General features: G+C 33.4%; 1 protein-coding gene across 1 annotated transcript in view; it reads right to left on the bottom strand.

The window, feature by feature from the left end:
- The window catches only part of LOC105458699 (transcription factor Sox-2), a 45,605-nt gene extending 39,970 nt beyond the window's left edge, over nt 1-5,635 (bottom strand). Inside the window, exon 1 of the mRNA XM_011704194.1 lies at nt 5,178-5,635. Within this exon, the coding sequence (XP_011702496.1) occupies nt 5,178-5,182 (5 nt within the window). The 5' untranslated portion in view covers nt 5,183-5,635. The remainder of the gene's footprint in view (nt 1-5,177) is intronic.
- Between the last annotated feature and the right edge of the window lie 13,698 nt (nt 5,636-19,333).

Here is a 19,333-nt window from a genome sequence, read left to right as displayed (position 1 = left end):
ACGTGTGCTCTTCCGATCTCTTTTTTAGCAGTGAAAATTTTTTGACGGTAGAAAATAATTTATTATATTAACAGTGAAAAGTAATTTTACTAGAGTAAAAAATATGGTGAAGTAATTGCCTAATGAGAGCCGACACGGGTGTTGGTATGTGAAATTCTTATCGTTTCAATATCCAACCACACACAATCTGCGCGTCGCACGGTTTGTCGGTCTTAAAACACATTCTTTGCATGAAGTCGGAAACTTGTAACAAATATAATTGACGAACAATTTAATATCTTTCGATGCTAATATGCATCTATAAGATTTCCCTCTTCATAGGCATTCACTATATTTGATTATTTCTTGGAGCCTATCTAAAATTCATTAGAGTAAAAAAGTCACTTTACTAGCAGTTAAAATGTCACTGTTAACTGCAGTGACTCAAGTTCACTTTAAGTTAAAGAGAAATTTCACTGCAAAGAGGGTTGTCGCATAATTTTGAAAGAGAAATTTCACTGCTTTGCAGTGAAATCTCACTGCAACGAATTTAGAGTGTACATTTTGGAAAGTATATGTTTTCGAAATAATATAAACTATAATTTTTATTGCAACAAAAATAATGTGTTAAAAATTATTGTTATCACTAGATAGAGTAATGATATTCTTTATAATAGTATTTTAATAGTTCTTTATGTATTAATGACTTATTTATATTTCCATCTTTAGGAAACAATATAAGTATTTTGTGTTCACGAAAATATTTCCGTTATGTTAATGGAATCTATAATAAAATATAAATATAATAAGATATAAACAATATTATTTACTAAATTTTGCCAGTTTGCATATTACGATATTAACAAACATTGCTTCCTCCTTGTTTGTTTTTTATAGCACTGTTGCATTAGCTAATAATCGGTGGATCTCAACTGTATCGTAAAGTCTTCGTAGGAGGTCGAATGAGATGAGAATGGATTCTCCTCGCGATACATAATTGCTTATTCGTTTGCTTTTCGATTCGTAAGCAAATTAATCTTATCCTCTTCTTCGTATCAAAGCCATTAACCAATCTCGGCACGTTCCGCGCGCGCTCTTCAGTACCCCTAAACGTCGTTCCTGCGGCAAAGGGTATACGCCAAACGACTCACTTGCCATCTCACTCTTCGATTCTCTTCCTTCTTCTTTTTCCTTCTCATTCCAAAACTTCTCGAACTAACACAATTATCGCACTGAACCTCCTTGAGCGTTCGTTAAAAAAAAAAACCTGTAGTGGTCGGAGGAGGATCCAGAAAAAGAGAGGGAGCGGTAGTTACGATTTTGTAGGGTCGGGATCACCCCTCGTACGGAGGAGAGGGAACAACGAGTGAGCGAGTGCCACCCTCGAGTGTCATTCAGGGCGGATTAATAGATATGTCGGTTAGTTGAAGTTGCAAGGGGTGGAACAACCATCCCGTCATCATCGTTCCGTGGTGTTTGGGGTGTTTCTTTGAGAAACTCCCCCTTCCCTCTGTGTGTGTGTGTGTGTGTGTGTGTGTGTGTGTGTGTGTATGTGTGTGTGAGAATAAGAGAATAACTCACTGAGATCGAGAAGATGCTGGAAGTAATGGCTGTTGACAACGAACGACGGGGGAGAGATTAGGAAGTGCTAATTGAATGTTTAGACGCGGGTCACCGAGAGAACCGGGGATGACTGCAGCAAGCTGCAATTTATTGCCTATTTCAACTTCAATATCGTTTACTTTTCAAATCTTTGCGTTTAATTTGTAAATAAATTAATTAAACGTTCATATTTACTTCGAAATACGCACAACAGCCGCGGTAAATAATATTAAATTCAATGCGATCGCGAAGCTTGAGAAGTATCGAATGTTACGAATCACACATTTCGCATTTCAAATTATAAATTTAAAAACAAATTTGAGAAGTATCTTATATGTCACTTGCCGATGTCTTTCTTGAATAATTTTTCATAAATTTTGTTAATTACACCATAGCCAAAGCGAATATTTTTTAAATTTAATAAATTATTTAATCGTAAATAGCTCAATAATGCCTTTGCGAGCCGACACGGATGTTGGTGTGTAGTAATTTTTTACTGTTACAATATCAAGCCACATACAAACTGTGCGCCGCATAAACTGTCAGTCTTGAAACACAGCTCTGACATGAGGCCACTGTAACGAATTAAATTGTCCAACAATTTAATATTCTCGATGCTAATAAGCATCTATAAGAATCTTTCTTCCCCAAAATCTATAAAGAATTTATTGCGAAAAATATTGTTTCTTATTAGCATCTTATTATCGAAATGCTTAGTATCAAAAATATTAAATTGTTGGACAATTTAATATTTCTTCGTTACAGTGGATTCTGGTCTCATGTCAGAGCTGTGTTTCAAGACCGACAGTTTATGCTACGCATAGTTTGTATGTGGCTTGATATTGTAACAGTAAAAAATGATTACACATCAACATCCGTGTTGACTCGCAAAGGCATTATTGAGCTATTTATAACTACTCATTATACGAGCCTTAATTTCTTCAAATTATTTAAAGTTTTAATCTACGTAAGTGGGATATTTTTCGATAAAGTTTCTAAAGTTTTTGTACGCGAACATCTTGTTTTAAGATATAAATAGCTTTTGTTTATAAATAAAAGTTTGCAATATATGGTAATGAAATATTACAGATTGCAGATAATCAAAAAGAAAGATTAGTGAAATTTCATTTCATTATTATCAAAGCAATTAACATAACACATAGTCTGTCCTCAAAAGTAATGAGACTATTTTTGGGGACCCAATCCGAATTGCCGAAAAGTGGATCCATTGCACATGGCTTTTGGTGCGGGATGTCAGGTCAAAATCTGACCCTTCTCAGCTGTCCCCAAGCCTTTCTATAGCAGTCAATGCCGTCAACAACTGAGTAAAATGCGTTGTAATTTTTGTGTCTTGTCACGGGTGAAAATTCAGCACAGACAGTGGTGTATTTTGCGAGCAGCGTTACGCGAACAAATTTTGAAGACAAAGCAGTATCTCCATAAGCTGTTTTCAAAATCTCCAACGTTTCGGAACCAGATTTTCCCAGTTTCACGCAGAATTTGATTGCTGCTCGAGACTGCTGAATTTTCGCCCGAGACAATTAGATACAAAAACTACACAACACACTTTACTGACGGTATCGACTAATAGAAAGGCTTGGAGGCAACTGGGAAGAGTCAGATTATACCTGACATCCCGCATCAAAGACCTCGTCCTCCGACAATTCTGATTGGAACGCCAAAACTAATCTCATTATTTTTGGGACAGACCATGTAGTTTTCAAATATAGAAAATATATCAGGGTCTTGCAAAACTGAATTTTGATGATTTACGTAAATTTTAATATCATTAATATTAATGACTTAAAAATGATGCAATTCTGGCATTTCTCTGATTTTTATTTCATATTATTTGGATGTTTTTTGAATTAATATTATCAATGCTATTAAACACATCTTTAAAAATATTATTATATATTAATAATGATAGATTAATTCTATTTTTTAAATCGGTGACATTGAATATGTCCATTACGAAATTGAATCAGCGCAATTACGTAACACGTTCATTCAATAGCGATACTAATTAGTAATTTAACTAATTTAGAGATTCTTTAACACATATTGCTTATCATTTTATTTATTTTTAATAAACTTCGTCTACATATTTGAAAGGTTCTCTTTTCTTATAATATGATTTATATTTGAGCATTTTATTAAAGACAATTTCTATTAAAAGATAATTTAGTGATTCAATTTTGCAGTAGTTCTTTATATTGAAGTTATATTAAAATTTTGAATGTTATATTAGTATTTTACTGTTAAAATTACTTGTTTAGAAAGTCACGATGATATAACACAAATGCTTCAATAATTAGGAGTTTATAGTCAAAAAGTATAATTACTTAAAGTAATTAATAAAGTATTAAGTATTAAAGTATTTTCCAAAATAAAAGTATCCAAAATAAAAGTAATTATTAAAGTACCAAGTATGAAAGTATTTTATTTTCAGAAAATAAAATACTTTAATACTTAATACTTTAATAATTGAAGTATTTATGTTATAAAGTCATGACTTTCTAAACAAGTAAAGTAATTTTAGCAGTAAAATGCTAATATAACATTTAAAATTTTAATATAACTTTAATATAATAAAATTTATTGATTCCGTCGTGGTTATAAGGTTTCGGCTATATTTCGTACTTTTCATTTTTTCTGCAAATTAAGTTATAGTGTATATTTTTTATTGTATGTAAAGATGCATAAGAAAACAAATATTTAATATTGGATTTGTAACGTAGTTTTCTCGAGAAAAATTTACCTTGTTTTTCTTTAATTTTTTTTTATTGAGTTGGGTTCTCTTTTTTTTTTATAGACATATTCATTGTTCGTCTTTTTAAAGACATTTTTCCATAGTGTATGCTACAAACGTTTCGATCCTTGGCTATGAATATGAACATAAATTCTCTTCAGTTTAGTTCTAAAGAGAATCCATATCAAGAATTTAAACGTTTGTGGTGTTATTTATTAATTGTATTTTATCTAACACGACTTGTTATCACCCATTCTATTTAATGCATTTTAATTCTTGATTGTTACTTTACGCACTTTAATTACCGCGACTCGTATCGGTAAATTTTAATATATTTGATTAAGAGTTTAGTTTTCTTGGAAACTTAAAAAGATACAAATTTCATTATTTGATTATGCTACTAAAAATTATATATGTATCATGAATATAAAATATAATTTATTTACTTGAATAAGACTTTAACGATTTACAAAAAATAATGAACTTTTAAATAAATGTAATATTCCCGTATTTTCTTTTTAGAATGTCTACAGAGATATTTTATTTAATATGCTAAGATCACATTATAGTAAAAATAGAGAGATCAAAATATATATTTTTGAGAAACGCACAGTTATAAATTGACATATAATACTTTGATTTTTAAATAAACAATTTCAGATTTATGATGTTAACAATTTTGATCGTATGAAGTTTCTGATTTATTAAAATTTTAATGTCGTAGACAAGCTTTAGGGTAGAACTTGTGAGAGACGTGCGTGAGTATAAGATTTTACTTTTTAGTTTCCAGGACGTAATTTTACAAGTAACTCCACTTTTGAAAGATTGGAAAAAGAAGGCTCACCTCATAAAGCCGGCGGCTCGTTGAAAGTCCAGATCAATTTTGTTGCCGTGATTGAGACTCTCGTCTTACAAAGCGTCGTGTTCAACAACAATCACTATAGTGACAAGTTATTACTATTTGTTTTATGGCATAACATTAAGAGATTGTCGGTCACTGCACAATTCAATCTTGCACACAATATGATGAGACCAGATTCTCGTTTCACTTTCACGTCACTCCTGGTCCTCCTGTCAGTTCCCTCATATGTTGTCGCGCTCATACGCTGCCAATGTCTTTAAAGTGTACTCCATTGTTACTCATCTTTGTTAGCGTTATAAAAATCACGAGACGCGTTTTCGATACTCCGAGCCGATCTTAGTTTTCAAGCAAACGAAGCCACGGACGAATGCAAGGCGGAGAGGGAACTTCACGTTTGCTTACCTCGCGAGAACGATGGCTTCGGGTTCCGAGTACCGAATGGTTCTGGTTTTCCAGAGCTACAACGTGAGTGCCCGTGGTGGTAGTTCTCCCCACCCGAGTTCCATTTTGCTGCTAACCAATCGTTTCGTTGGGGATGGGCTTGTCGTGACACACAACGCGCTGGATCTTCTGATTGGCCCTCAGAAGTTGTCGATATATTAGTCAAACTCTCTCTCTCTCTCTTACACTTCATCTTTTTATTCGGCTTTCACAAGAAATAAAGAATACTTTTTTTTTAATATAAAACAGTTCCTTAGCGACAATCATTTCAATGTTTCATATTCTCTCAGAATAGTTAACTTCTACAAAAATAAAATAAAAAATATTAATCGTCAAAAGTTTAGGATATTTATTATGCTACTAATGTTATGATTGATGTTTTTTTACACAAATATTGGTATTCACATAAAATTGGTAATTTTGTACAATTTAGTACAAAATGCACTGCAGCTAGAAACTTTTGACCTGTTTATTTTATTTCTTTCCACTCAAATTATTTCATCGTATTATAAATTATTTTATCGTATTCGTACGAGTGCGCGGATCGCAAACAAACGAGTAATGACAGGAGGATGGATAGAGAAGCAGAGAGAAAAATTCTATCAATCCTACCAATCACTAGCACCCCCACTTGTATTGCAGACAAATCCAGCCCATGAAGCATAGGAGGCAGGGAAGATCATGAAGAAGGTGGGACGGAAATGGTGGGCGCGCTAGTATCGGACTTAAATTCGAATTAAGAATGGAAGTAAGAAAGAGCGACTTTTCTTCGATATCGTTCTACTACACCTCCCTTCTCATTTGTATTATTCTTCCTTTTTTCCTCTTCTTTCCCTCCGTCTTTCGTTAATTCTGTACACACAATTTATTCTCTGATAGGACATTGTGTTCCATTTACAGCACAAAAAAAAGACTGGTAACTCTCTCTTGCTATTTTTTTGTGAGATTTCGCAAGAGGACGATTTTATGACAGGTCAAATACTAAAGCAACGGTTTTCTCGGCAAAAGTAACCCTTTGCATCCCATGTTGCATAACATCCCTTGTAGGGCTTCTGTCATATAATTATATTAGAATGGAAAATCGGGAGGTCTAAATTGAAATTTTACTGTTGTTTCTGAAGATTTGACTGAAGGAGTGTCATTAAAGGAATTGTGTCAAAGGATTTTTTTGAAAATAAAAAAGATATATATTTTTTGCACTCTGATTTCTTTGTAATTTCATATCTAGCGGTATCTTGAATCGCTGAATTCGAATTTAAAGTAAAAAAATTTCACAATAAGTTTACTCAGAGTGCCGGCTCAAAGTCCGACAATTTTTTAATTTTGTATAATATGTATTATAGCAAGAAATTTTGCTTATAGAAGATATATTAAAATTGGTATTCAATGATTTTTGTAATCGCTTTCAAATCTGAAATTAAAATTATAAATATAAAGATATTTGTTTGCATTAGTAGAAAAAATAAAATTATTATTAATATAAAATTATTTAATTTTAACAAAGAGAAAGATTTTAAAATTAATCTTCATTTAAGATTCAAGTTACAAAAATTAATAATATTAAATATCGGCGTATCGGCATGATACGAATTTACGGTAATAAATTTCTAAAATTTTAAGGTTGTAAAAGCAAATTTTACAATGCCATATTTTTATAAAAAAATGTATTCTCTTAAAGATTCATTGATACAATTTGCTGAATACTTCCGCGACAAAAAATACAATCCAAATTTTATTAAATTTTGAATGTGTATGTGTTATTAATATGCAAAAGGATCTATTTATGTTATAATTGTGCCGATGTATCGTTTGTCAATTTGTTATCTTTCCAAATAGGTCGTTCTGCGAAATTTCGAAGCCATAATAACGGCGTGATACGAAGTGGCGTCGATTGCGAGCATATTTATGGAGCAATATTTTTCATGTGGACACTTGATTCCATCCTTTATGGCCTATTGATCGTCTCTTGTTTATTCCTAAGTGCCAATAAGGGTACTTCGTCGAAGGGGATGATCGAGTTTGGATATCGCCTCGTCATTAATGTGGTCGATTTGCCAACTCCACGCTTTCTTTTAGTTTTCTTTATCGGAGGTTATATCGAATCTGATTGATAATTTGTTCTTATGTTGTATGCTTCAAAAATTAAATTAGCGTTTATACATAATATAATACAATAATACAAATAATAAATAATAGAATATAATAGAGAATGTATTGAAAATAGATCTATGTAATTAGCAAAAAAGTTGATATATAATAAAATATATAAAATTATAATTTATTTACATTAATGTTAAAAAAATGACGAGATGTTTTAACCTTACTTATTGTTAGTTTTACTTAGTGAGTAAAAAAAGATCATTATCAGTAAACATATTAAAAGAAACATCTTTTTGTTGAAAATAGCTGTTAGTTTAATTAAATAATCTTGATTTTTTAATTCAATTTCGGTCAGGGTTAAAACTGAATATTGTATGAATTAATCCAATTTCTTATATTTGAGAGATAAAATTATTGTATATATTTTAATCTGCACTTTTCAAGTTATAGCGTTTTTAGATTTTAAAATCAGAATATTTTATCTTCTAACAAGTAAGATGAGAAAAATGCCAATATGGTATAAAGCGGATCTTGGTACTTAATAATATTTTTAATGATATATGAGTCTTATAATTTCTTAGTTCTAGACAACTGCGCGCTGCATAATCGTCAACCTTTAAAACGCAACATCAAACTGAACAGTAAGTAATATACCAATTAAATTGTCAAGGCAATTTAATAATTCGATGCTCTTGAGCATCTTTTTAAATCCTATAAAAATAACTTATTGCGAATTGCGAAAAAAATTCCCTTAGTCGGGATTTGAACCTAGACCTTCTCTCTGAGCGGATGTTTTACTATTCAAATAGCAAAACGTGTGGTAATATTCATCACAATAACCGATAAATTTAGGAAGGATGTCTTTCAACCACAAATTTCTATCGAATACCCAAAATCGCTAACTCCAAGCTAAATACAAATAAAACCCAGGAGGGCATCTTATCCATTTTTAATGATTTTAAGTTACTTTCAAAAACGTCAAAAGTTTAACATATATATTATTAAATGCACACTACTAACGCTGCTTCATGAAACACTGTATGTGATTATTAGATAAATATGGCGGTCCGGTTTCAATTTAACTGCAACAACAAACTGTAGCATGTTAGATATTTTATAGAAATCTGTTTTAACGGCGATATGTAAATACGAATAAGTATCTAAATCGCAGGTTGTTTCAAACAGAATGTGAAAAATGTTAACATGGTGCAAAGCGGATCTTGGTGCTTAATAATATTTTTAATAATATGTGTATCTTACAATTTCTCAGTTCAAGACTTTTTTCTTGTATGTTTATTAATAATAATCTTTTTACTTACGACTTAATTTTTTAACATTAATGTAAATAAATAAATCATAATTATTTTATATATCAACCTTTTGTTGCTCCTATATAATTTTTATTTAGACTTATATCTTCAATATATTTTATCTTAATGAAAATGAGCAATTGCATTAAAGATATAATATAATATAATATAAATTCATTATTCCGATATATTCTTTTATTATATCTTTTATGTATCTAATCCTTTTGTAGAACATTCATACGATTGAAACATAATACAGTTGTTTTAATCATATGTACAACATTATGTACAATTTTTGAATTAGCGTTCTTTAAATTAATTGAATTTTATGCGTAAGATTACATTCTGTTATTACTTTTTAACACCAGCATCATACTTCACCTCGAGCGTTGCCTTTAAACTAATTAACCGGAAGTGTCGCTCGAAGTCCAGAAGGATACGAAGGGCGCGCGAGCTGTTTACCTCGTAGGAGATTTATTCCCTCGGTGCGACCAGGACACGCGCGTGCTACGTTACCCCGGGCCGGGCGCATTGTCGCACGCGTCGCCGAACACGTAGCGTATGAATATCTAATGCACCCCGTCCACAATTAAATTCGGACAATATGTTTTGTTTTCGGGAGGGGCCGAAGTGCGCCACCCTCGAGGCCGCTTGAAGGGTCCCCGATGGGGGCAGAGGGTTCTTCACCCCAGCCGAGATACACTCAGGGTGAATCCTCCGCTGAATAACGAACGCCCTGAGTGTAAATCTCGGCTGTGAGAAGAATACGTACTGACATGGACGATAATTTCTATCGTTTTGAGTGACGCCTGCGGTTTTCCGACAAATCTCCCCATAAATATCTTTTTCATATTTTTGATAACTGAGAAGTGAATTGTTATCTTGGACGTAAAAGGGAAAGATACTGAAAGATACTTGAAAAATTGGATTAGAAATTTGGTATGCCAGATTTAGCTTGCGCCGATTAGGCCCGAATATAGGGTTGATGCACGGAAAGAACGATTTTGTTGAACGGTCTAAAAATTTTGCTAAATACAAATCTGAAAATAATTTTTGTTCAATAATCAAAATTATTTATTGGAAAGTTAAAAATGACAGGCGTTGCTATAAAACATTTTGATATTCTAGCAATCGTTTTGACTTTCCAACAAAATTATTTTGATTATTGAACAAAAATTATTTTCTGATCTGGTCCCAGCAAAATTGTTCTTTCCGTGTGGGGTGTGCCGGATTCGACATATCGAATCCGGTAATTATTTGGGCCTTTTCCATATGCCGGGCAAAAAAAATTAACAAATTATATCTTATAAAAAATATAAACATAAATATATACATTTTATGTTTTATAGAAATTATATAATTTTTTGTTTATATCCGGTGCATGGAAAAGGATATAGTATATAGCCAAAGGGTAGGATATAGCCAAATAATTACCGGATTTGGCATACCTGGCATGCGTATTCCAGATTTAGTATATCTAATATATATGACTTTAATTTTAATATTAAAATCTTAATTAAAAATATATTAAATACATGATTTTAATATTAAAATTAAATTTATATAACAAATTCGTGCGCGCGCGGTTATTATTAGAATAGAATATATGGCTCTTCTCTCGAATACGTAATTATTTTCTTTTATTTTAGTTATTTTCTTTAATTTCTTTCTTTCGATTTTCCTCGGATTAGCATATCTTAATAATATCTTTTCTATTCTGATATACCTTTTCTTTCTCTACATTTCTGTATCGTTAGCAATAACTTTTATATTTTTGTATTTTTCTCTTTTAAAGCGATTATTTCAATTTAACATTTAATGTTTAAATATGTATTCTGAATTTATTTTATACTTAAAATTTAACTTAAAACGTGCTTATATATAAAATAAATGTTATATATAATAATGAAAAAAATTTATAATACCTTTATTCTAAACTGATTACAGTACTGCAAATTCAAATGTGTAAAAAATGCCTCAATATATGTGTGTGATTTTTCGTGTAAATATAATGTACTAATTATAATATACTACTATATATTACTGCACGTTTGAATGTGTAAATTTCCATTTTTATATACATAATATAGCGTTATTTTTATACGAAAAACTAAATCACACATATATATGGAGGCACTTATACACATTTGGATTTGCAATGTAATTACACGTTTCGAAGATTTGGTGGTATCGGCAAATTATCTAATTGGCTCTTATCAGTAAACGCGGTAGTGGCTCCTGCTAGATATATTTTTTTGTGAGTATACATTTGTGCGGTCCATTTATGCTGTCGTGGTTTTGGTTTTCTTTTTTCCTGATCCGCTTTACTTTTTTCTAAGGATGCATTCCACTAAACGCTCGCAACGCTCGCGAACATTATTTGTCCTTGTTTAACATTTGCAACAAGCACAACCATAAGATTTATTAAAATCCTATGGTCGTGCTTGTTTCGCAACCAGTGAAAATTCCATAAAAATTCTAATTAGAACATGATTATTTAAACATGTATAATTCTTGTTTTAATTCTTGTCGTCGCTTTTTTTAATAAAGCCGAAAAGGAATTGTATTGTTCATCATCTTATCCATTGTTTATAGTTATAATTTCTCGTAAAGTCTATATAAAATAATATATAAAAATAATAAAACAATTAAAGTGTAACTATTGTTGAAAATAGCTCTTAGTTTAACTGAATAATTCCGACCTCCCATCAATTCGATCTTGGTCAGCTTTAAAACTGAATATATAAGTTAATCCAATTTATGTTTGAGAGATAAAATTGTTGTACATATATGCATATCTATTTTGTAATCAATTTTCAAATCGTAGCACTTCGCGTTTTTAGATTTCAAAAAATCGAAAATTTTGATATATTCTACTTTGGAGTATTACATTTTCGAAAATAAATCTATCTTAAAATTTTGGCAATTTGATCGATTTGGCATACACTTTAAGTTATTATATCCTAAATTTTCGAAATTGAATCGGTCCTATTTCCCCACAATTCTGAGGGTAAGCTCTTGCTAATTCAATTTCATTACGTCGTCGCTTATTTGGGAAAACCGTTTCGATTTAACAATCTGCGATTTATACGTATTCACGCGTGGCGGCTTGGTGCGGTGTACAAACCGACGCTATTGTCGCTGCAGCTTTATGAGCGATGCAGCGAGCCGTGCATCAGTTCGTGGCCTACAGGTGTCCACGATTTGTGTCCTGATCGAGCCAGCCGCAAATAATTAATAACAGTGGAGCGACAAATCCCGGAACCGGCGGCGTGGTGCCGGCCGTGTACGTACCGCCACGAGAACAAAACTGAACAGGGATCAGAGGGTAGGGAGAGGCGGGGGGGACTAATGCCCGGCTAATGCTCGCGGTAAGCCCTTTAAAAGCATCCTAGGGATGGGGACAGGATCTGTCCTATACCACCTACTTACATGCGAATTTGCACCTACAAAAGGGTCTTGTTCAGTACGATTATTCGTTAAATTGCGCCGGGATCGTCCTGCGGCTCAAACAAGGACCTCGGCTCGTAAAGCGAATCATCGCGACGGAAGAAAGCGGCGCCTTTGTGTTCGCGTATTCCATTGTGCGAAGAGTCATTTAATTGATCATTACACGGAAAAAAAAGTATTCCGTTCAATTGTGGAGCGTATTTGAATAAGATTGAAAATACGAGTCACTTATAATCAGACACGAACATCCATGCAAAAAGAGCGTTGAATGTGACAGTCAAGCACGTATTTTATATCTAAAATTGTTCGAATTCAGGAGTGACGGGTGGCCACAAAAGAATAGCAGGAATGAATAAAAGCGTCGAACAGACGAGAGAGAGAGAGAGAGCTGTAAAATCGAGTAGTCTGTAAAAGGGGGGCTTCCGGCGGAAATAGGCTTAATTTCGCGTAGGAATTGAAACGGACCCTTGCCGGACCGCATCACGCCGCGGGGACACGCGACCAGGGTGTAGGATACGTGTATCGGCGACCGATAGCCGTCCGATAAGGTGAGGAGCGAGGGGAGCCTGATGGGCCGGGAGCTTGATCCCATTCGAGTCTCGAATTCGAGGCTTATCCGAGATTTCTTTCTCAATTCGCGCGTGTCCGTCAAGAATGCACGAGGATACACCTGCGGGGATAATACCTTCTTTAATGGCGTATTCATGCGCGTATAAGATCTCACCGGCAGAGAGTTTCGGCGAAGAATCTTCGGCGATCCTCTTTGATATAGGCTTTTTGTCTATTGTCACGGTACTGTGCAAAGGGAAACCTTTGTGGGAGCTTCTGTGTACTTCCGAAAAATGCGGAAAATTGTCGAAATTCATTGTAAAAACAGCCGGAGTCCTGTTTCATATTGGAATACGTGAGAGCGCATTACTTTCGTAACGTCTCGTGACACAACTTGGTGTAGTAACAATGGCAGCGAAAAAACGTGCGACCCAGCAATGGCGCGATTTTCTTCGACATTCACTCGTCGTCCGACGATCGCACCATGTCGGACGACGCTCGTTCGTGGAATTGATAGATGAGAATGCGAATGTGCAGGAATACACCGGCGGTTGGCATTCCCAGCGTCACCAGCGTGCAATAGGCGGCGTGGACCTCTCTAAGCTTTTAGCCCGGGCAAATAAATCGTGGTTTGCGAGAAGCCGGCGGCATTCGCGGATAAATCCCCGCGTTTTCCGGTGTCCCGTCGAACCTCCGGCTCGCCTCTCGTGGTGTCACGATACCTCGCTGCACTGACGTGAGCTGTTTACCTCAAAGGAGAAACGACGGGCATTACGCAGCATCTTCGATTCAACAATACTTTGTAATACAATTGTTTAAATTGAGAGCCAGAAGCGTAAAAGTAATGGGGTTATCTAGACGAAAATTCTCTTTTGTCACTATTCATTTTCTCTTTTTTGTATTATAATCTTTAACTGGTTTTTTCTCATCTCTTGTAACAGCCTCAAAGTTGCACAGTTTTTCTAATATAATTAATTAAGGGGTGAATTCATTTTTTTCTGCAAAACATTCACACAAAAGAAAGCTGCTAATAATAATACACAAGCTAAGAATAATTTTTGGAAATACTTATGACTGCGAGAAAGCTCATCTTATCCTAATATTTTTATACATACAATGTTCAGAAAAATGTATTTGTGAAAAAATCTAAAACTTTTTTTAGAAAAAAGTGGAATAGTGCTCTATTTCAAATGCATTGTTATACTAATAAGAAAAATAAATCAATAGAAAAAATTTATTAGCGGAATAAATCATTAATAAAGCGTACTCGAACTTTTTCACACGGCGAAACATACTGACGTTGATTGAAATAATTGATTAATAACTTATTATTGTATCATTTATTGTTGAAAAAGGCCTGAAGGAGGCCGAAACGTACGTAACAAAAGAGAGTTATAAGGAGATGTAACTATCATATGTGAAGACAAAATTGTTTCCAGCCAAGCGTTTAGACCAAGCGCTGCATTATTAGACGCACGTTATTAGATGCATCTCAGTGCCTTGAATAAAACAACGATAAGCTGTCATTTATTTATATGATTTAGCAAATTATGTATTTACAAAAAGTTTAAATTTGAAAGTTCAGTAACGCCATGAATAATAAACGAATCAACCTATAGGTACATCAATATGTACAATTTAAGAAAGATCGACGTGTCACTCTTCGAGCTTCGTTGAATGTCAGTTCCATAGCTTAGTATGACGCACTGATACTGTGCGGAAGAAGTCGGACTAACGTCGCAAGCACGACTGTAATTGACTGTAGTATTATTGTAATAATAAGTTATAATATATATATATATATATACATATATATATGTTATACAATTGGCCCTACATTTTTTTAACTACCTTGTAAAAAATATGTACCATTTATTGCACGGAGAGAATTTTTTTTAAATTTACCCTGCAAATCATGTTAATTGTGGGACAATATAGTATTTAGGCAAATTTTACTGTACACTACAATAAATTTTACTACTGTCAAATTTATTGTAGTGCATAGTAAAATTTTCCTAAATACTATATTGTCCCACAATTAACATGATTTGCAGAGTAAATTAAAAAAAATTCTCTCCGTGTAGAATGAGTTTCAAAATGTATACATACTGCAGATTTTGAAAATGTCAAAGATTGAAAATATCCCTAAAACGGTTAGGAACATCATGTCCAAATGTATTGGACCTACGGTGGTGCTGGTTTACACATGGACAGGACAAAAAAAAACCGATCTTTAAAAACTGTGAAATTTCTAACGCCATTATTGGTTTTAAATTTTAGCTGTCGTCTTTTGGTATTAAAACGTTATTAACAAAAAATTTTTGATGAATATCCTAGTTTTAACGAAAATTAATATTATTAAAAAGGCAATAAAATATAGTTAACACGTATGCAAAAAATGCTAATTGAATGTATTAAAACTTGTAGTCGATTTGTAGACGACTACGAAAAATTAACTGTCAGCCGACTGTTCGCAGTCGACTCGTAGTCGACGATGACTAAGATTCACCTATACAGGCTGCAAAAAACAAATAATATTGCAAAATAGAATTTGAAAGAATTAAGTTTATTATATTTTAAATATAAAATCACAAAGTTATAGTTTCTAAAATTATTATTTATAGAATATAGTTTATATGTATTAATAAAAAATATTTTTAAATTAATGTCAAATAATATTTAATAATATAATAATAATAGTATATTTATAATATAAAAATATGTACAAATCATAATTATAAAATTTGCTTCAGAAGATGTATAAGGTTTACACTTCTTTCTTATATTACAACAATTCGGACAATCGAGAATAATCAGGATCACATAAAGGTCTTCGAGGTGTAAAAGCCAACATTTGTCTTTACGGTTGCGATAAGTCCGGCTGTCAAAAAGATAATATTTTTCATAAATACACAAAATTACAAATTATCGAAATGCATTCTAAAAACCAAAGGATTGGGATTATTGAGTTCTGATGTTTTTGTTTTTGTTAGCCTATACATCTTCGAGGCACGAGTTTACTAGTGTGATGACAACATTGAAAAATATACTTGGCTTGAAACGTTATCGCGTCTTTTAATTTGTTGCTAACTGTAAGTAATTGTGGAAAATAGTTATTCCGGCAGAGTCCGTGTTGCGTTCCAAGTTCGCTTAATCCATTAAAGAGTTTATTGCTCGCATGTATTTGGTAGTAAAGTGTTCTAGACATCGTATAGGTACTTAAAAATGTTTTTAAAAATATTTTTTATGTGTTGTTAAAAACATTTTGAAAAATATTGATTGCTGATTGGATCGTAGTAATAACATTGGCAAATTCTTTTGCTGCAGCATGCAAAGGCGCTTAACTATGTAACAACAACTAGCAGACACGTAGAATAAATTTTAGAACATCCCTCAAATAAAGTCTAGCTATCGAGAACTACACACCACCACACCACCATACCACACACACACATACACACACACACACACACACACACACACACACACCACACACACACATAGAACTCAAAGGCTATCATTCAGCAAGACACAATGAACGGACTGATATACAATAGTCTGATACATTTTCCTACAATAGAGAGAAGACTGTAGGAAAGAAAGGGAGTTAGTCCGAGTCAGTCGATCGTCAATTGACTGACGTTATCCGGCCATCTTCCAGATTAGGAGGATTGGAAAAGGCCAGGCGTGGATATACGTACGTTGTCTTGGCCTTTATCCGTAGAAACGGGGGGGGGGGGGGGCTATCGTAATTTGATGCCGTCAATGCGAGGGGCGAGCAGACTTCTCTCAAGCATTTACTCGAGAAAACGATTGTGACAAGAGATGTCCGTTGCAGCTATCGATACTATCACTCGTTGATTTTGCCAAGAATGTGACTTTACCCCGAAAGTGGAACGACTTATGTCATTTTTCAAAGAAGCATCTTTGGAGAGCGAGAGAAACTATTTTACTTTTAATTTATTAAAAATACATATGTGATTTATGTAATGCTTGTTAGAAATAACTTTATTTTTCCAAGTTACTCTTTTAAATGTTGAAAAGTATATATAAATTAAATTAACCTCTGATTTAAAATTATACTGAAATAGAGTACAAAATTTAATAAAATCAGGCCAAAATAATTGAGGCCAAATTTATTAATTTATTAATTTAATGCGGCTGAAGAAGGCTAAGTTAAGTCGAAAAATGTACCGCGTCTGTCCATCTTAAATTTATTTTTGTACTATAAGATTAATAAATGCTGTCACCTTCGTTTAATTGCTCGTTAGTTTGGCCTAATTTCATTAAATTTTGATTGTTAATACATTGACAAGCTTGTCTTCATATTGTTCGTTTAAAGTACAACATTTTTTAACTGACTCTAATTGTCTATCAATTACTAACTTAAAATATATTTTAGAAAATTTGTGGAAGCTATATTATATGGCACTCGGAGAACAACACGGCAGTCGGAGATTAAAAAAAAAATTGCTTGGATTGCCAGCGCAATGAAATTAGCGTTCCCATGGAGTTGGATACGCGTCGGGGATCTTCGTGTGGATATCCTGGTAAATAAGATTACGTGAGCGCAGGGGCAAAATCCGGGCGGCGACCACAAAGAGCCACAAAGAGCGAAAGAGAGGACTTTGTCGGATCGTTGCACGCTTTTGCGCGAGGATCAAGACAGATACGCGATCTACGAGAGAATAACTTCCCCTTTGTAGGGCGGTTTTCGCCCTCGTGGACGATTTAAACTCGCGCGTACTCGCGTAGGCTCGTACACGGTGAGCCGGAAGCGGAGATCAACTTCGAGTGAATGCGTCGATCAATAAGTGATTAATCATGGCGAATTTTTATATGAAAATGTCCTCTTCGCGCGGCATATTTCTTATATCAAATTAATGGAAGTAATTTTGAAACAAACAGAATAATTTATTTCTTTATCTCTTCTTCTTTATTTTATCATCTTCGTTATATAGATTTGCCCTCCTTCATACATGTTTGTTTTGCGCGATTCAGATTGCATAACACATGGAAACCGGAATCTGCGCTTTGCTCTCTCTCTTTCTAGCAACGACTTACAAGCGCATAGTTACGTATCACCCCGTATATACGATATAAGCGATCCGTATATAGAATGGTGGATAATCCGATCGCATTGTTGCAAGTATGCCAGAACCGCCCACCGTCGCGGCCGTATAAATACGACCGAACGAGGCGTTTCCTGAGCGCATCTATGGTTTTTTTACTTTTTTTTTTTATTATCTCGACAGATGCGACAGATCGGGGAGAGAGAGAGAGAGAGAGAGAGAGAGAGAGAGAGAGAGAAGAGAAGAGAAGAGAATAATCCGTTTATTTCCGGGGGATTTAAGTTGGACCAGATCGCTCGGTAGATTTGCACCGATACTATCCTTACTCCGAGATTGGCAAATATGCACGTAAAGGTAAAAGTATACGATAATCTATATGGATCAATGAACTCTAATAGAGTTAAAGTAAGCTGGATATTTGTGTGGGATACCTACATGAAGTTATGCGTCTGTGGCTTTATCTATTATTTTTTTTATTCGTGGATCCACAAATTCTTGTAAGAATACGTGAGTTTTCATGGCTCTATTGATCTCTCTTTAAAAAAAAAAGAAAGAGAAAAATTGTGTTCTTTATAAAATACTAATTAGCTACTATTATGATGTATTAATACATGTATGTATAAAATGGCTTATGTTAAAAATAAGATTTCTCGAAAACAGGTTTTTATTGAAAAATGTTTCGTAGATACAATGTCCTCCCGAAACTACAAAATTTTTGTATAAAAATTTTCAAAACATTAATTTTCCAGAAATTTCAATATTTCATTTAAAATGAGTCATTTTGTATAAAGAGTACTTATTAGTATTTGCGTGACAATAATTATTGGTTATACTTTTGAGGTTGTTTTGAGATAATTCTTAATTTTAAACTATTGAATATACAGTCGAACCTCTCGATAACCCGAACTTCTACAATTCGGAAACCTCTATAAGACAAAAATTTTGTTCATTCTTTTCCGCTCTATTGCAGAAAACCTCTATAAATCGAAATAAAGTCTACCTTCACTCGAATTATTTGTCAGATATTTAGATGTATTATTTTACTTTTGTAATTCGAATTTAAAGTAGCCGGACCTTTATAAGTCAAACTTCTGTTGCCGCAGCCTTTATAATTCAAAGTTGTAGCTATGTGTAACCATGAGTAACAGCCTGGTATTTGTTTTATGATTACATTTATTACATGTATGTAGGTAATAAATAATTCATTGTCAGATAT

Source organism: Wasmannia auropunctata, unplaced genomic scaffold (genome assembly GCF_000956235.1).
Source record: "Wasmannia auropunctata unplaced genomic scaffold, wasmannia.A_1.0 LD334385.1, whole genome shotgun sequence".
Lineage (NCBI taxonomy): Eukaryota > Metazoa > Arthropoda > Insecta > Hymenoptera > Formicidae > Wasmannia > Wasmannia auropunctata.
Note: the sequence above shows the minus strand (reverse complement) of the source record. Positions and strands in the feature narration are given on the sequence as shown.